Source organism: Eschrichtius robustus, chromosome 11 (genome assembly GCF_028021215.1).
Source record: "Eschrichtius robustus isolate mEscRob2 chromosome 11, mEscRob2.pri, whole genome shotgun sequence".
In the NCBI taxonomy this organism is placed as follows: Eukaryota; Metazoa; Chordata; class Mammalia; order Artiodactyla; family Eschrichtiidae; genus Eschrichtius; species Eschrichtius robustus.
Window position 1 is genome coordinate 90,059,045 of NC_090834.1, and position 19,999 is coordinate 90,079,043.

The following is a 19,999-nucleotide window of genomic DNA, read 5'->3' on the forward strand; positions in this document are numbered from 1 at the left end:
GGGCTTGGGCTTGGTGATGGGACAGCACATTCAGGGCTTGGTGATGGGACAGCACATTCAGTGCTATGTGGCTCAGCTCAGCTCAGAACATAAAAGCTGTCTTCATTTTCTATATTTTCTTGATGGTTCTTTAAATCTGATTATACCTTCATTTGTGGTGCTTTCCACATTCAATGACTTTATGTTAAAACATTAAAAAAAGGATGTGGGACTCCATCCCACTTGATTTTCCTTTTCTGAGTAGTTATGTCAGTGAAATTCAAGACCACAGCTAGGACAGTGGTGTCTCTATGCTTTAACTGACCAGCTCCTTTTGATTCCCATCTTTCAATCAAGGCAGAAGAGGGGTAGCCTTTTTCAATGGTTGTAAAAACATGTTTTGGGGCCAGATAATCACAGAGAGTAGGGAAAACACATCAGCCCACAGAAGAGGAGCAAGGCATGTTGTTGACAATTGACATAGGTTGCAGGGCCCGGGAACAAAAGAGGAACATTTGCTATATCTCTTCCTATCACTAAACATCTCGTAGAAACAATGCTAAACTTCTAGTAGCCTTAATGCCCACCACAGATACAAGGCTATCCTAGAGATCACCATAAAGTCATTCATAATTTCTTGACTGAATATGAAAGAAATCCAGAATTAAGAGGGCCTCATTTCACTGTTTGCTACATATAATGGACAGAGTCTTTTCATGTGAGCCCTTTTAGGCAAAGGGAAAAATCAGCAAGCACGTGTTAATTGTCAAGAATGTAAATAACCCAGTGTTAAGCGTCAAAGGAGATGCAGATAAGCCTTAAAATGGTCCTTGCCAATGGAGGGTCTCATATTCCTACTTTATCCTACTTTATGTCCCTGTTGACTTTTGTTCTGATGTTGGGTTTGGGATTTGGTGACTGTCTCTCTCCTGGTTGTAATATTTACTTGGTGGTGGACATGGCTTAGTGGTGTGCTGTATGGAGTGCTTGCACCTGTAACTCAGAGGTCAGTCCCTTTCTTAGAAGAACACAAAAGATATTAACTCAGAACAATGAAAGCCATTTCAGATATGGGCAACGGTTCAACCTGAAATTGATATATATCAGTGAGGACCCTGTGTTTGCCCAGACAAGCGTTCCCTGGCATTTCAGTGCAGTGATGAGAATTCTCATCCACAGATGAGATCAAAAACCTAATAACTGAGTACAATGGTAACTTAATTTAATGTTCTTTAGAAGAGACTTAAGTGTTTCCTTGTATAAATTTGATCTGAGTTACTTGAGCAAGTTATTCTCGATGAACTTCTTCCTCTTTTGCGGTTACATGTATACTACCTGTTATGATCGTGTTTATTCTTCCTATAGTCACACTTCTTGACACACAGCTAAGGTGCTCTTGATGGTTGATAGGAACACTGGGATTCAAACGTTCCTTTTTCTTTGTCTCTGTGTTCTCTGATTTTCCTGAGTGACAGGAAGCAATGCTATAATTGGGCCGGGATGATCCAGGGTGGGCAAAGTTTTGGCCCAGATTTCACCTTGGCACTTTACCTTGTTTGTTATACTGAAAAACAGAGCCAACTAGGGGCAAAGCAGAATTCTGTTGTGCATTTCTATCAATCAGAGGAGAATGGTGTGCACAAACCTTGGTATTCCTATGCATCTACCCATCTGACACCACTATATTAGATCCTCCCTGTCAGCAGATAACAGAGGGTTTGTTTCATGACTACAAATTAATACTGGATTCATCCCTCATTGAAACAGAACGGAGTGATACTCAGAGCTTCTCTACATCACATGGAGGCTTGGAAGAAGACAAAGACCATCCCATGACTGCTACTCCAACATCTAGCAGTAAGGACTGTAAAGCCCAGGTGGCTTCAGCTATTGAAAAAAAAAGTCAATGAACTCTGGGTGCTTTTGCAGTGTCTTTGGTGGAGGTGCATCAGTTGGCTGTTGTTGTGCTCTTACCCCGATCAGAAGTTGTGGCTGGTGATTGTTCTCTGATTCTTCTGCTTTGTAGATCTCTTAGAAGCCGTTGTATATTAGATGCAAACTATATTTTTTTTAATCTTAAAGTTTGGGTTTCTTAAACTCCAGAGTTAGTGGCTTTGTTTAAAAATAACAGATCGCTTATGTATGATTTGGTGGAAAGATCTGAATTATATCACTCTCTATTTTCCTTGCATTAATAATATTATTTTGCCATTTATCCTCTGGACCATAAATCCATGGCGCTGGTGACCAAGAAGCAGTGCCCTCTGGCAAAGGAAAGAATAATCAGAGACTCAACGTCTTTGAAACTTTGCATTTGCTCTTCCAATCACAGGGAGCGTAATTTTACCTTTCAGCTCAATAGCTTGTTTCTTCCACTTCATCAAAGGTGGGTCCAATTGAGTAAGAGCTCAAGATTATCTAGTACCCGAGTTGACTTCAAGGTAACAGTTCTAGTGGCATAAACCTTATTTTAACAAACCAGGTAGATGATGCAAGAGATATCTCTTCTGGATATTAGGATCACCGAAATCTCTTCCATTGAATGATGTCCAGGCGGTATTGATTGCAAAATATTGGTTCTGTTCAATAGTGTAACACACCACACTGTCGTTTGCTCCATGTTCACAAATAACAAGTGGAAAGCTTTTGCAGCAATTTCACGTTCAGAAGACAAGCACACAATTGAAGGTGGTCTTACAGATGTGGGTTTACCATTGATTCCACCTCCACACAGATAGGAATGATGGCAGAGGTGGCAGAAGAGGTGGAAATCTTCCTGAAGACTCAACTCCTTCAGTGGAAGGTTATACTCCTTATTCTCCAGACACAAATGAATACAGAACCCTCATCCCAGTGACCCCTGCTAAGACTGGGTCCCCTGAAGTTACTGAAGTTACTATTGTTGGAGAGTCTACTTCTAATGTTGATCTTTCTTTACCAGGTAATTTGGCCATTTGTTATCTGCTTTGCTTTCTCTATAGGGAGAAACAACACATCCTTTCATATAGGGGATTTCTTCTGTGTAGGCTGTGATTAGACTGATTCGTAACATGGGAATGGCTTTCACACAGATCATCATTCTAGCGCAATAGATTTATTTTAGATAACGTTTTCATTTGCCTGTGAAATTTCCATTTATATTTTGTGACTTGGTTGTTACGGCAGAATTTCTTTCTTTGTCTTCTTCCTGATCTTGTGATATATTTAGTTGAACCATATGAAGTGGATATTTTTGCAAGTAAAAGTAGTCAAGTATCAATTTCATTTGATTCAACTAATATATGCTGCCTATGTAGTAAGGTTTTACCCAACTTGTGAATAATTTCCATATACTAATCTCTTTGCTCTGAAATTCTCTTTTATTGGTGATGGATTGGTGAATTTTACTTTTGGTGAAGGGCTTATGGATAACCTCTTCTAACTATGTTGTACACTTAAAACTATATGATTCAATCTACTATTAATGAGTAGGCACCCTTTCTCTTGTTGTGATGGCAAAGAGATGACTGAAGATGACTTATTCAATTAAGTTACACATGGAACTAGCAATCCTCCCTGCTTCCACTTTTGTTTCTCTGTTTGCATTAAGAAACTAACATTGAAGAAAAGGGAACTGCAAAATACCCTGGCTAAGAAACTAAAATTGAACTCTCTCTTCCTGGTGCCAACTGTTCAAATGTTCTTACCATTCAACCATTAAGGGATCTTAAAGATTCATGATTTTAAACATATATATATATGGTAGCATATGTGTGTGTATATATATATATAATAGCATATGTCTTTTCCCATCCCCCTCCCTCTCAAAAGAAGAATAAATCTTATGAGAACCCAATGTGTAAAACAGATAACAGCTGTGATACTGTGACTTGATGTGGGACAGAAAACCCAGAATGAGACTGCCACGTACTTGGCCTCTAACCTACAGCCCACATGCTTGGGCTGCCCATCCCAGGGCTTCAAGGAAAACAGTTTTAAAAATGACTAACCTCGGGCTTCCCTGGTGGCGCAGTGGTTAAGAATCTGCCTGCCAATGCAGGGGACACGGGTTCGAGCCCTGGTCCGGGAAGATCCCACATGCCACGGAGCAACTAAGCCCGTGCGCCACAACTACTGAGCCTGCGCTCTAGAGCTGGTGAGCCACAACTACTGAAGCCCGCATGCCCAGAGCCCGTGCTCCACAACGAGAGAAGCCACCACAATCAGAAGCCCGCGTACCGCAATGAAGAGTAGCCCCCACTCGCAGCAACTAGAGAAAGCCCACTCACAGCAATGAGGACCCAATGCAGCCAAAAATAAATAAATTTTTTAAAAATATACTAACCTCGACAGTATTGGCAAGACAAAAGCCCTTACATCCATTGGTTCTTTATTCAGCATAGGTCTGCCCTCAGTTATTAAAAATTCCTAGCAGCAGTGTCAGTATTCTTCTGGAGAAATGAATCTTAGAGCGCTGCCTGGTTTCTTTTGGCAAAATAGAGCCCTTTATGCAGCCAAATGAATTTAAATTTTAAATGGCAATTTTAATAGTTACAGTAGCCTCGAAGGATTACATAGTCTATTTGTTAGTAAATAAAATACTTTCTACAAAATTGATATTTACATACCCTGATTCCTTCTACATTCTGTGGTGGTACAGACAGATTTTCCATGGTTCTCCATGGATTAAATGATCTATCACCCTTGGTTTTCTTCCAGAACACTCAGATAAGGCTCATTTCCTCCCATACATTTTTTTCTCCATCTTTTTGCTTGATGTTAAGAATGAAAACATCTGGAATTGTGGTGGTGGTGATGGTGGTGGTGATAATGGTGATGGTGGTGGTGGTATTGGGGGTATTGGTGTTCAGCATTTCAGCAAATGCTGTTTTCAGTTTTTCTAACCATCAGCCAAGGAACAAAGCAATCTATCTCCCCCGTACAGTTACATAATAGATTACAGGTCACCTATGTCTGCCTTGTCTAAACAAGGACATGGTGAAGATCAGATTACTGTGTATTCCTTTTAAGAACCTTTCATAATGGGTGACCATAACCATTTTATGAACTATTGTCCTGTGTTGTTTTGCTTTAAGATTCCATTACAGTTTTGGAAAATGTGTGGGGAGGAGGGAGAAGATCGAGAGTTTCCGTATGCTGAACCCAAGATTTGACCTGTGGATCCAGATTTTAGCAATTCATAAACTTGCCTCAATCTAAAGCCTTTCGGTGATGGATGTTTGAGAAGATGGGATTATAGTAACTCTTGGTGTTAAAAATACAGATTTAATTTTGGGGAAATATTATTTGGAACATAGTCTAATAACCAGGCACACCTTAGTCACGAGTTAGTTATCACCTCCCCATTTCTTTTTCACTTATTTTCAGACTCTTTTTCTCTAAATAAGCAGTTGACTTTTCTCTTTGAATCCTTACATGATTCAACCCCAAGATCCTTTATTGCACACCAAAACCTTTTTCTATTTCCTGCCTCAGAGAAATCTCTTTAAATGTCTCATGCCCTAAGTCACAGAGTACACGCAGTCGCAGTGATCACGTTTGTCATAATCCAAAGCATATAGTCCTTATTTCAAAGACACAGTATCAATTCCCCACCTCACACTTGCCAAGACCTCATAATATTTTTGGTAGAGTGTTACAGTTTGGGGATTTTTACTAAAGCCACACTTCCTATGGTCATCCTTGCAGGTCTGTGCTGTCCCAGTTTTTAAAATTTTGATTAGAGCTCTAGACCACTCATCAGTAGATGAAGCAATGAACAATATTTCATATCGTGGACCCATTCAAAGCTCCTTTGTCATTGTTTTTGGCTACCTTTAAAAGGCTAAACGTTGTGATGGGCTGTGTGAAAATGCACACGTGGGGAAAAGCAGATGGCAGTGTAACTGAGCACAAAGTACTGAACCTCCCTTTATTGCTCCTTACAGAAGACCAAGACTTATCCCGTGACCCCAGCGGGAGGTCCTATACAACTCAAGGATCCGAATCAGCTGGTGAGTTTGAGCTGCTTTAGTCATTTATTGTTATTGTCGTTGAACCTGCTGATTATTAATGAAGTATGAGTCAGTGTCTCCTGAAGAGTGGTTCTCATACGTTCTTTGCATGCATCACAGTCATGGGGAGGGCTTATTAAACTACATCGCTGGGCCTTATCCTTAAAGTTTCTGATTCGGTAGGTCTGGGGTGGAGCCCAAGCATTTGTATTTCTAATAAGTTCTCTGGTGATGCTGATTCTGCTGGGACAGGGACTCCACTTTGAGAACTACTGCTTTCAAGAAAGTTCTTCCATCTGAAAGGATCAGGAAGAATTCAAGCAGGCACCCAGTTTAACATTGCATTACACCAGAGCGATTAAGAACATGGGCTTTGGAGAAAGAATGGCCTGGGTTTGATTCCAACTCCTCCACATGCTAACGAGAGACCTTGTTTAAAGGATCTGAGACTCGATTTCCTAACCAATAAAATTGGGATAATAATAATTGTCACAGGGCATTGTTTTAAAGACTAAATGATGTATACTTGTAAAGCATTTAGCATAACCTCCCCTCCCCGAACGTGGCATAATAGCTAGCCTTTATTGAGAATTTACTGTGTGCTGGTGGCATTGTTCTAAACACTTTACATGTATTAGGTTGGACCATATGAAACTGCCATTTCTGTGGGTCAACAGTCAAATATCAGTGATTTCATATGTTTCATCTATTATTAACTCGTTTAATTATGTCAGTACTATTATTATCTCAATATTACAGATGAGGAAACTGAGGCTCAGAGAGGCTAAGCAACCTGGCTGAGTTAACATGACTAGTGAGCTGAGTGGTGGAGCCAGGTTTCAAGCCCAGAGGTCTCGTATTGCCTCTAGAAGCAGGATCTGGAGAAAGTACCCTGTCATGACCATCATTACTGCCGTAATTACTGTAATGATCACACCCCTAGAAACATTACTCCAGGCAGCAAAAGTAGACCATAAGGCAGGCTGACTTGTGACCACTGACGCTGGGGCTACTGGAAGGTTCTGCCAGTGCCGTCTCACTGTGGTCTCCCTGAGAGTCACCGGTCCAGGTGACCCCATGCAAACCAGGTAAGCCATATGAACTATTGTCCTCCCCTTCCTGCCCAAGTGGGAGTAGGGTTACTTCCAGGCTTGAAGATTCACACACTTACAGCAAATATGAAGATGGATATTTACATGGTGGCTTCCGTAATAACCTATACTGTAAGAGCACAGGGATGTAAGGGCCTAGTAGAAATGCTCCTAAAATAAAGACAGAAGTCCCAAGCTCTCTGGGGGCCTTGGGTGGGGCAGTTAGCCTTTCCCAGCTTCAATTTATTGGTAAAAAGGAGATCAGAGCACTGGCCTCCGTTACCTCCTAGAGTTCTTGTGAAGAGCGCGTGGTATCAGGAATTTGAAAGTGTTTTGGAAATGATACGGATCTCTGACTAAAAGGAAGTGCTCTTTAAAATCAAGAGACCCCAGCCACTCCAAGTGTGGTCCCTGGACCAGCAGGGACATCACCTAGGAGCCGGCTGGAGATGCAGACTCCCCAGTCATCCCAGACCAGCTGAATTGAGAGCTGCAGTTTAACTAGGCCTACCCCACCCCTCCCACTAGGTGGTTTGTATGTATATTGAAGTTTGAGAAGCACTGTCTTAGACTTTTTCCTCACAGTCAGAGCCAGTTGAATGATCTCTGTGCATATGTCTTAGATGGGATCTCACATCCGAGCTGCACTGTCAAGCCTCCCTCTTTGCAGAACTTCCCCAGCCAGCCCTACCCGGGCTAGATTTGCAGGCCTCTAGGGCACCAGGCCAGGCGACCTGCTGTGTCTTGTGTATCTTCCCCCATCTTCTTCGGCTCTCGCTTGAAGTGAGAATCAGGTGGGCTGGCGCAGTCTCTTTTGTTTGCCTCCTGTGCAGGTGTGTATTGTTCAAAGGGGAGGTTTCATCTGGTTGTACACACACCCAGATCTTTCCTTGCTGGGAGCACTTTTTTGAAAATCAAAATAGAGATTATGATCCATTAGTGGCCTCCCATTCAAATATCAAAGGCTGCTATGAGTCAGAGAAAGACCAGTGAGAGTGGCTGTGCCTCTTAGGTGGTTTTCAAGGCAAGGAGCTCTAGTTTAGATGGCCAGTATCCCATGACCTGTACAGGCAAACACCTGCCAATAATGACCAAGGCCTCTGGGAGGCAGCTAGAGGAAGCCCCTTGGACTCCTTCTGAGGTTTGTAAAGTAAAAGGCCACTGTCAAAATGGCCTGCTGAAACAGCCAGATGTCTGGTAGACTTTGTTTTGCTCCACTTTGAGTTTAACAAGAACATCAAATTGCATAAACAGGAGCCATTCTACCCAAAATAACCACAGCCATCAAAATTTCCGAGTCCTGTATGCACAGTCTACAGTTTGACCCTCTGAGAAAAGACCATTTAAGGCCTGGCCGTCTCCATTCATTGATTAACCAAACAGACTTCCTTGGATTTTTTCTTCCCTTGGAAGCCTTCAGGATTCTGCAGTGGGGTCCTACTGGGTAGGGAAAAAGAGTTGATTTTAGTGGGAATTTTTCACATTTCGCTTTGAAGCAGTGGAGGAAGCACAACACACACACACACACACACACACACACACACACACACACACACACACACACACCAAAACTTTCATTTGGGTGAGTGTCCTTCACAAGATGTCTTAGAAGTTTCTTTTAAAACATAATTCCTCCCTCATTTTGATGAACCTCCCGTTCTGACTTGTGGATTCTTTATCTTGTGATACTTCCTGTTCCTTCCAGTTTGAGATCCTTTATTTGTCTCCTTATTTGGTTTTGTAGCAGTAGAAAATGTTGTCTTCTAAGCAATGCATGTTTCGGGAATATATTAACAGGCACTCTCCTTAGGGTGATTTTTCACAGACAGAAGGGGCTATCGCCCCTCCCACCCCAAATCCTTATTTTTTAATACCTATATTTATACCTATTGAAGATATTGGACGTGGTTTTAGGATTTGTTTTCTTTTTTTTTATAACATTTTTTTTTAATTTTTATTTATTTATTTTTTGGGGGGGGGTGCTGTGTTGGGTCTTCGTTTCTGTGCGAGGGCTTTCTCCAGTTGCGGCGAGTGGGGGCCACTCTTCATCGCGGTGCGCGGGCCTCTCACTGTCGCGGCCTCTCCCGTTGCGGAGCACAGGCTCCAGACGCGCAGGCTCAGTAGTTGTGGCTCACGGGCCTAGTTGCTCCGCGGCATGTGGGATCTTCCCAGACCAGGGCTCGAACCCATGTCCCCTGCGTTGGCAGGCAGATTCTCAACCACTGCGCCACCAGGGAAGCCCTAGATTTGTTTTCGACAACCTGGAGCATTTGAATCCCCGAGGGATCTTGTTAAAATGAGGATTCTGAGGTTTGGGATGAGGCCTAAGACTCTGTATTCCCGGCAAGCTCCCACGTGATGTTGCTGGTCCAGGGTAGCAAAGTCCTAAATTAAAAACAGAAAATTGTAATGCTACTGTGTGCAAGCTCGTACTGCCCGCTGCGTGACAGGCCAATTAATGAAGAGGTGAGGTGTTGGGGCCAGGAATAGTGACTTTATTCAGAAAGCCCGCAGACCGAGAAGACGGACTGGTGTCCCAAAGAACGACCTTGCCTGAGTTAGAATTCAGGCTTCTTTTATCCTAAAAGAGGAGGGAATAAAGTCAAACTTTTCCTGGTTTCCAGTCAGCCTCCGGAGGGGATGTGTTAGTTTCTTCCTTCCTGCAGTCCTTCACAGGTGAGGCTGATCAGAGTGTTTCGTATGAGTGAAACAAAGATATTTTACCATAATGCTCATTCCCCTGGGAGGCAGGGTTCCCAGAAATGGGCCACTATGTATAATTTAAGCTTATAGGTAACATCCCTTTAGTGACTGACTTGTAATAGAAACAGAGGTTCTTCCCTATTACAGTAACCGCACACAGTTACCATTCTTGTGCACTTCTTTAAACCTCTGTAAAATGATGAAGTGGATTCTACTATTACCCCATTTTATGAGTGAGAAAACTGAGACCTAGAGAGGGATGACTTGACCCAGCAGATGTTGCTGGCAAGAGACAGAGGTAGGGCTTGAATCCAAGGCTGTCCTGCTTTACAGCCTCTTAAACACTGCATAGTACTGCTGCTGAGAATTCTCATGCTCTTGTAGAAAAATAACATTTCCAAACCTTAATCAAATCGAGTTTTTCTGGGGAGGTGTTTTTTCATGCAACACATTATAAATGTCTGTGGCTTGAATCTATAAATAGCTTTACAGTGATGCAGCACATAGAGATTGGCCTTATGTGCTACTCTGTAAGGAACTTGTGGTGATGCGTGCCAAACTTTGGTTGAGAGATGTTGTTTTTCTCTTTAGGGCACTCAAGTGGGAGTCAGGAACGTGGGATAAACACAACCTCAGGTCCTATGCGGAAACCTCAAATTCCAGGTGAGTTTTGAGCTGTGAAGGAAAAATAACGCTAAAAGCGGGTCTCTCTGAATGTCCCAGAAAGGAAGCAGAGACCAGCTGGAAGGCGTATTCTCCTACATGTCTAACCTTGAACCTGATGGCTCCTCTTTTCAAGCTAAAGGGTGAATGAGAGCACTACAGCCTCTTGGTGGGAAAGGATGGAACATTCCTTTTTTCCTCGGTCCCATAGATTGACTGAGCTCATATTTAGACCTGTCCCTGATCTGTCCCAAAGAAGCGCCATGTTAGTTACTACAGCTTCCTTCCCAAATGAGTGATCACCCCAGGGGCTCGTTGTCATCCCCTGACCCTTCCTATCCCAGTCATCTCTTTACTTCCGGGTTTGGGGAGAAGCGTGTAAATTTCCCCTTGCATTGCAGACAACGGGGAGATACAAGGGTCATGTTAGGCGGAGTGAGAATATTCTTCTGGCATAAAAACTAAAAGAAAAACTACTTTTTCTCGAGGGACAGTCTTTACTGATCCAGACAGAAGAAAGTTTCAGAATGTGTGATGTGCAGTGAGAAGGCTGGGCCACTGGCTCCCTTGAGCATCAGGCTTTAAGGCATTTGAGGCAAATTCTTTATTTGACTTGGGCTCAAAACTGGGCATTTGTAAAGGGGGATTACAATAAAGGAAGGTTTTTCCTAGGGTTGTAAATTACTCTTTTAACTTTTAACTCTCTTTTACAATAAAGGAAGGTTTTTCCTAGGGTTGTAAATTACTCTTTTAACTTCAGAGGTCTCCAGACTGAGCCTCCCTTGGGGAGAGGGAAGAACGTGGTACGGCCCGCGTCCCCTTACCTCGGCTTACCTGAGCAGAGCACGTGGAGAGGGGGAGCGGGCTGAGGGGGTGGGTGGGTGGGATGCAATTTGCTATAATCAGGCAGCAAGATTTTCCCCAGCTCTAGTGAGAGTGAATATGGAGGGTCTCATGGCTAGAAACCTGGGAAAAGAACAGAAATGGTAACATCCTGTCAGCCTCCCCACCTCCTAACTCTACCTCCTTCCCCAAACTCACCTAACCAGGGAGAGGTCAGACAGAGGCAGTACTGAGCTGGAAATCAGGGGAGAATCAAGCTTCCCAAAGAAGAATGGCCAGTGAATGGCTTCCCATTTTTCTTGTTCCTTAAGCTTTAGTTCATTGCGTGGATATACGGCCCACTTTGCAATTGACTTGCCAATTGTCAAGTCATATTTTAATCCTACTAAAGCTTGGTTTTAAAACATATAAATAGCATTTTACTGGTCTACAAGTGATACATTAATTTTTGGAGACATTTTTGAAAATACAGCTAAACAAAAGGGTAAAAATATAAATCCCTTATTATCTACCTCACCATCCAGAAATACCATGGTTACCATTTTCATGTATGTCCTTTCTGTTATTTTTCAATCTAATTTCTATACAAACATGTAATTATACACACTGTTCAGTAAACTACATTCCCAACTGGTTGGCTACAGCTTTCCAATGTCATTAAAAACTCTTCCCCTGTATCTTAGTACACAATACAATGGATGTTCCCTAATTTGTTTAACCAGTCCCTAACTGTTGGATAGTAGGTTGTTTCCAACTTTACTATCACAAATAGCACAGTAATAAACATCTTTATAGCTAAGTCTGAGGTCCTATATATTCCTAGAAGTGTTAATGATGGATCAAAGGCTGTATATCTTGAAGGATTTTGACAAGTTTTGCCAAATGACCCCGCCCTACACACACAGGAATGTCCTTTTTCCCACCCTCTAGTGGCCTCCATTTTTGTTCCTTAATAAAATGTAAGGTGAATGCTCTCATATAGGAAAGGAATGTTCCTTTTAAGGGATGTTCCTTTAATTTATTTAGTAACGTTGCACCAACCAAAGGCATCTACAAGTTTCCACAGGTCATTCTACACATTTTTGGAAACGTGTTTTTCTTGGGAGGACTTGGAAACCTTGACTGATGGTAAGAGATGAAAGCAAGAGTCCTGCTGGGCAAAGACCTATAGCAAAATGGTTCTTCCAGTATTATCTGGCTAGTGACTGGACCTTTGGTTGGACCCATGTATAGAGCTGACTGTAATTCTTTTTTGGACCAGGTCAATTTATAAAGTGCATTTCTGTTTTCACAAGCTTATTTCCCAAGTTCATGGATATCTTTTGCTTCCCACCAGAATGGCTGATCATCTTGGCATCTCTCCTGGCCCTGGCTTTGATTCTTGCAGTTTGCATCGCTGTCAACAGTAGGAGAAGGTAAGGGGATGCTCCTCTGGGCCTTCAACTTTGAAAGGGCATCATTTAAACTTGGGCTGTATAACTACTAAGTATAAAACAGATAAGCTACAAGGATATACTGTACAACACTGGGAATATAGCCAATATTTTATATTAACTTGATATGGAGTACAATCTATAAAAATATCGAATTACTATGTTGTATACCTGGGACTAATAGAATATTGTAAGTCAACCATACTTTAATCTAAAAATAAGAAGCCTTAGGTGATATGTCCTTGCTGCTCAGGGTGTAGCCCCTGGGACCAGCAGCCTCCACGCCCTGGAAGCTTGTTAGAAAGGCAGCATCTCAGGCCCTACCCCAGACCTCCTGTATCAGAGTCTGTGTTTTGATAAGACCTAAGGGATTCATGTGGACAGTACAGTTTAAGAAGCTCTGCTCTGGCATACTCCTTAGATAAAGGAGACTGTGATTATTTGGACTTCTGCTTTTAAATAGTGGTTGACTTTTTTGTGGTTCTTAATTTTGGGGGGGTTAAGCCCATGGAGACTCTATGTGATGAAAGCTGTGCAATATCTCACCAGGAAGACATAAAAGATATACTCATTCATTGATTAATTAAACACATATTTATTGTGAATTCATAGTGCACAAAAACGCTATATAGAGATTCAGGGTTTGGCCCTTTAGCCTGTCTGAGGCCCCTAGAAACTTCTAGAACCCTTACCTAAAGCAGGCATTGGGTTTGTGTTTTTATTTGCTGGGGTTTTTTTTTTTTTTTTGGAATGATAGTATTTTCTGCTTTCTGGAAGCTGTCATTGAAAGGATTCAGGTTACGGCCTAGGTAGAGTTCCCTGAGACTGAGGTGTATGAGACAATAAAAAAACTTTCCTTAGGGAAGTCTGAAAAACGACAGCTCCCTAGAACTGGCATGTGGGCTGTTTTCATACTGTCAAACGTCCCCTCTCTCCTACCTCAACCAAGGCCTATCGTTTTGGAATGTACACAATGCATATACCTGATTGAGCTGTGACCAGGCTCTAGAAATAATGCTACCTAAAATGAAGTGAAGGAGAACAGTAATTCTAGCATCAGAGGAAATGAGCTTTCACAGGGGTATTCCAGAAGTGTAATTCTAAATTTCCTGTTCAAGATGCTCTAAAGAGCCACGATTTTTCTCCAAGCAAATGCAGAGGAACATTTAACCTTTGGTAAACATTCCTTGAGGTTTCTTCTTATAAGGCAAAAGAATCTTATATACTTACATACAGGCCAGAAAATGCCCCTCCATTTGGGGAAAGACCTGGAGAAGATTCTAGAATCTTTCTGGTTGGCTTTTGGAAAGCAAGAAACAGCTCATTTCATTGCCGTGTTACAGCCCATGCAGTATCTCTACTTATCGGAGGAAATCAAATAATGTCGTTTTACGCTGGTACAAGTTAAAGAAAGTGCTTTTAAAGTCGAATAGCTGTGTTGCTATCTGTACCTTTGAGGGCATAATAAAAAAAGAAATTAGTCATGATAGCCAATTGTATAAGGAACAAAAACTAGGAAAATAAATCTGAAAGACCTCCTAGAAGTCTCCCATGACTAAATGGAAAGAGCTTTTTTTTTTTTTTTTTTTAGTTGAATTTAAATAATGCGATTTGAGGGAGCCCTTACAAAGAGTCTTTATACTTTCCCTCGGCTTCTGTGTTTTCTCCTAGATGACTTTTGCTCAATTAAATATGAATTTCCTATTGTCAGAAATCAATCCTTTTGTTCCAGGCCCTAGAATGCACCACTTCTGCTCACATATACAGTCCATAAGCTTTGTGCATGTCACCATGGAAACGCTGGCCTCAGATGCTCTCGGAGTTGGGGAGAACTTGGAGAAGCATCTCCGTTGTCCCCAGAGCAGCTTGAGTCCCTAGGGTGTAGCTGGTTAGCTCCTGTGTCGCTTCTCATCATGTCTGCAGCAAAAATGGGCCCCCTTGCTTTCCTCCCCCTCCTCCCAAGACCAGTGGTCACCCTGGCAACAGGCAAACAGGGACACACAGGATCTGGCACAGCAAGTGTCTCACAGGGAAAGTAGCTGCTTGGATGCTGTAAATTACTATGTCCTGATTTGATAATCAAAAACAGATTTGCCACGTAGCTAAAGGGTGGTTAACAGCTGCACAGGCCCCTGAATGTGCAGTGTGTTTCTAAAGCCGCCAGCCCATTTCTAATCCTCTTAAAAGGCTGAGGCCTTTCTGCTTTGCGCGCTGCATTATAGAGGGATACAGAATCCTATTTTCATCAAAGAAAGTTTGGTTGAAGATAAGAGGCCTACAGCAGCCATTCATTTATTCAGCAAACCTCTTTTGAGGGGTGGCTACGACAGTCAACACTGCAGAGAAGAGGAAGACATTAAAACGAAAAGGGTACCATCCCTGCTCTGCAAGAATCTTGAGCTTTCGTGACACTATTGGCCTGTTGAATTTGAGTCAGCTAATGTTTATTGAGAACATTCTCTGGGCCAGGCCCTGTTATGTGAACTACAGTTAAAAGATAAAAGTGGAAAAGCATTAATTGCTGAAGTGGAGGTGGGAGAGTTAAACATGGGCTTCCATGAGGAAGTGATGGGTGAGTTCCGTCATCTTAAAGCTGTAGCAGTGTAGCTCACTGTAATCTCTGCTCACCCAGTCTCCTTCTGCCCTCTACAGCAGAGGTGTCCAGTATAACTTTCTGTGATGACAAAAGCATTCCACATTTGTGCTAATACACAACCACTAATCACTTGTGGTGACTGAGCACTCATAATGTGGCTAGTTCGACTTAAGAAGTGAATTTTAAATTTTATTTCATTTGAATTAGCTTAAATTTAAATAGACACATCTGGCTGGTGGCTACTGGATGGAATGGCAAGGCTCCAACACAATGCAGAATAAATCTCTAAATATCTTTAAGGACTGTCAGGTAGAAGAGACAGAAGGTCAGTTGTTAAGTTACTCCCCACCCACCCAAGTCTTTCAGGATAAATTCCCCCATGCCCTAAAGATATGTTACCTGGTTCTAAACCCCACCCGCTCCTGGCCAGGCTTCGGTCTGGCATCTTCTACATCGTGTCGTCACTGCATCCTCAGCTAATGCCTGAGATTGAAGGGGAAAGGAGATACAGGCAAGAGGCAGTTCAGTAAAAATCTCTGACCTTTAGAGTCATAAAGTCATAAAGTTGCAGATCCGGTGTAGTTCCTGCCATAACTAGCGGGGTAGCTTCGGGTGCTCGACTTCTTGGACTCAGAAAAGAGGTTAGCTGGATCACCTCTGAAGTACCCTCAGCTCTAATGTTTCTTTTAACATTCCTATAACTCATAAGAAAGAAAAAAATTAGAACTTGCTTTTTACAAGTGCTTATGAAAGGCCCGGAGCACCAAATATTGGGCTGAGTTATTTATGAGCATCACCCTGCCCTCCTGAAAGAACTCAGACAAAAAACAGAGACCATGAATCCAAAGGGAAATGGGGTCAGGACCAAACCCAAGCCCAATATTCCTAAGCCCTGCACGTTGAATGTTACCCACTTTCAAAGTCAGCTTCGTTTAGGGTAATAACATTACTCCCCACTTCACCCCCTTGCACAAACATTTTTTATGAGTATAAATCACTTCCCCGCCAATATTTCATCCAGCTTCTCAAGTACACGTTAGGTAGGTGAATGGGATTTACTTTAATAAGACACCTGTTCTCCAAAAAACATCTGATGCAAACTATTATATATAGAATGGATAAACAACAAGGTCCTACTCCATAGCACAGGAAATTGTATTTAATATCCTGTGATAAACCACAATGGACAAGAATATGAAAAAGAATGTATACGTATATATGTATGTATAACTGAATCACTTTGCTGCACAGCAGAAATTAACACAACATTGTATAAATCAACTACACTCAATAAAATTGAATTTAAACAAAAAACTATCAAAAACAAAGAACATATGAGATACCCCCTGGCAATCTGAAAAAACATAAGCAGCGTCCACCTTTGGCCTTTTCCATCATCTTCAGAGTAAATATAACAAGGTGGGTGGAGGTAGCCAGAAGAAACAAACCAAACACATTTCATATGGCTCTGGTTATATTAACAATTACAGCAAGTGCTTCTTGAACATTTACTGTGTTCCAGATACTGTTCTAAGTGCTTATCCAAGGCCTCGGTTTCCTCACCCCACGTTGTTCAGAAGAGCAACAAATAAAACAGTGGTAGACTTATGTATCCAGTGCCAGCCTCTGTTTCAAGGGATTTTCACAATTCTTTGACACTGGTACTCTTAACAGCCTGGTGTTACAGATAAGAAAGCTGAGGTTCAGAGAAGTGAAGTGAGTTGCCCCAGGTCACACAGCGTTAAGGTCCCCAAACCAGGCCTTCCAAGCCCCTGCTTTTGTCTATGTGGACTGCATCCATATGCCCAGCCCCACAGACTGTCACAAGTCAAGCATCCTTCTTCCCCCGACCCCTCTTCAAGCGTCATGCCAGAGGAGACAGGATCACCCTCCTATTCAGGAGGTATAATGTCTACTTCCCCAAACAAGGGATTAAAGTTTATGGCCTTGGCAGCCCCAGAGGGAATGGCCCATGATCATTAATAATAGAAGCTTTGTCTGTACAACTCCAAATATCCAGTGGCAAAGTGAACAATTACGACTTCATACTGTTTCCAAATCTCCAGATGGTTAGTAGCATGAATAGAGTGTGGCAGAGCCCAGGCTTTTGGTCATAAAAGCCTAGATTTGAATATTGACTCTGTCCCTCAAGCTAGTTTCTAAACCTCCCTGAACCTCAGTTTCCACTGCTGTATAATGGGAATAACAGCAGCTTTGTGAGATTATTGTAAGGATTACGTGAAATTACATGCAAAGTGCCTGGCATTCAGGAGGTGTCCAATAAATGCTAGCCCATTTCCCCTCCTCCCCACTCCAGGTGTAGTTGTGAGGGTCTGCACCTCTGCTTTTGTTTGAGCAGCATCTGACTTCTAGATGTGTGGCAGTGATTATGTTACAGGAAAGAGGAAGCATTGCATCAGGCTGGGTATGAGAAAGCAATGCTCTGACCCAGCAACAAGGCCAAGGTCATGCTCTTCCATAGAAGACCTTCTGCATTTGAATCTTAAGTAATGTTACTGAGAAATCTTAAAGTAATAGTGAACAACTTGCCTAGGAGGTAGTGAAACCTCCTATATCCAGGGTTATACGGCAGTTAACCAATGTTAAGAGAAAAATCAATATGGCCTTATACTTCTAGAAAAGAGTTGTCTCATTCTTCTCGGCTTGCAGTAATAACCCTGACAAGGCCCACAACGTGTTGACCGGGAGAGGAAGTAATGGGACTTCCCTGAATACGCAGATCAGAATGATTTACAGGCATTCCGTTGATGGTTTATCTGAGCCTGCAGAAACGGCTGGAGTTTAAAAGAGGCAAACATTTCCCTTCCGTAGTATGGTGGAAGGAGAGTTAGAACTTGGGAGTCAGACACACCAGGATTTGAATCCCAATTCTTTTAGTATATGTTGAATAACCTGGAGCAAGTTATGGAATTTTCTGAGCCCCAAGATTTCTTTGGCTGTGATAATGGGATAATAATAGTACTGGCTTCCCAGAGCTGTGACCACTGATTCTCAAAGTCAAGTGCACATCAGAAAGCCCTTGAGGGTTTGCTAAACCACAGACCCTGGGCCCCTCTCCTCGAGTTTTCTGATTCAGTATGTCTGGGGTGGGGCTGAGAATTTGCATTTGTAACAAATTTACAGGTGATGCTTCTGCTGCTGGTTCAAGGACCTCGCTTTGAGAAGTGCCACTTGTCACTGAGAGTCAGTAGGATGAAACATACTCAGATTGTCATCAACTGTAGTGATGGAGGCAGTGACAGTGACGATGATAATTGGGTCATTGCACCCATTTCTCATGTGATTTTTGAAATTATTAGGTGTGGGCAGAAGAAAAAGCTGGTGATCAACAATGGCAATGGCACTGTGGAGGAGAGAAAGCCCAGCGGACTCAACGGAGAAACTAGCAAGTCTCAGGAGATGGTGCATTTGGTGAACAAGGAGCCGTCAGGGACCCCAGACCAGTTTATGACCGCAGATGAGAGGCGGAACCTGCAGAATGTGGACATGAAGATTGGGGTGTAACACCTACTCCATGACCTTGGAAAGAAACCATTGTCAGAGACATAATCTTTACAGGGAGCTGGGACACTTCACAGATGCGATGTGCTACTGATTGTTTCATTGCGGATCTTTTTTCAGCATAAAATTTTCTATTCCTTTTTGGGGTTTTTTTTTTGTGTGTGTGTTTTGTTTCTTAAAGTCAGTTCCAATTTATAAAAACAGCATTGCTTTCTGAAAGGAGGGCCCAGTTAATAATCGGCAAGAATTTGACTGTTCCAGTTCCCACCTAGAAGCCTCTCACCCCCCCTGGGGTGTGCTGTGGACGGCTTCTAGCAAAAGCCACACATCCATCTTCCTGACCCTCAACCTTCCCTCCACCCCACCCACCAGGGAACAGCCACCTGCTAAGGACATCCCCCAAGGCTAAGAGGGATTGGTCCCTGGGAGGAAATTTGAATAGGTCCATATTGCCTTTCCAGCAGCCCAATCCCTGGACATTTCTTTCCAGTGGGGTAGGGGAAGGGGGTGTACTGGTTACACATCCCCTTCTACAGACCCCCTGGAAAATTCTCAGATGCTTCTGGAAAATACCCAAACGGTGAAGCTATTTATCTGTAGTAAGCTATTTATCTGTGTTTTTGATATATGAAACCCTGGAGGTCCTTTGATCAGAGTGATTATTTTGTTGTTGTTACTTTGTCAGAGGCATAAAAGGGTTTACGCTAATTCATAATAAACACCTGTACTTCTTCCACTTTAACCCTTTGTGCTGTGATCCTTCAGTTTCTTAACCAGCAAAGTCTGGGTCCCGACAGCTCAACAGGGAGACATGAGAAGGTCCTCCTTGCAGCTCTTCATCTGAGTAAGCCCCCAGTCAGGCTTACTCACCCAAATCTCACAGAGGATCAACGGAGATAGCTTTGTTTTATTTCTGAGGCTCTGAAGGCATTCTGTCCTGTCTTAGAAGCAGAATTGTGAGAGGAGGAGCTTCAGCTGCTCTGACGTATTAACGGCTACCTAGTCTCTCCCCTGAAAGGCTGTAAAAATCACATCAAATTTGCATGACCGACCATTTGTGATGTCCCATGTCCTAGACGCTGACCCTGTTCGTGACGTCCAAAAACAATATGGAAGTGCCTTCTGACCTTTTGCAATAAAAGGAGAAACCAGTGGAAATCAACAAGCCTAGACAGT

At 42.6% G+C, this 19,999-nt stretch overlaps 1 protein-coding gene across 14 annotated transcripts in view; it reads left to right on the forward strand.

Moving 5' to 3' along the window:
• The window catches only part of CD44 (CD44 molecule (IN blood group)), an 88,209-nt gene extending 68,644 nt beyond the window's left edge, over nucleotides 1–19,565 (forward strand). For 10 of the 14 annotated variants that reach the window (XM_068556651.1, XM_068556652.1, XM_068556654.1 and 7 more), the window contains 4 exons: nucleotides 5,907–5,972; nucleotides 10,358–10,429; nucleotides 12,609–12,687; nucleotides 18,622–19,565. In XM_068556651.1, the coding sequence (XP_068412752.1) occupies nucleotides 5,907–5,972; nucleotides 10,358–10,429; nucleotides 12,609–12,687; nucleotides 18,622–18,826 (422 nt within the window). In that variant the 3' untranslated portion in view covers nucleotides 18,827–19,565. Of the gene's footprint in view, nucleotides 1–1,746; nucleotides 1,837–2,713; nucleotides 3,028–5,906; nucleotides 5,973–10,357; nucleotides 10,430–12,608; nucleotides 12,688–18,621 lie in introns of those variants that run through there. The other 4 variants (XM_068556663.1, XM_068556664.1, XM_068556665.1 and 1 more) reach the window with 2 other exon arrangements.
• Nucleotides 19,566–19,999: the final 434 nt, after the last annotated feature.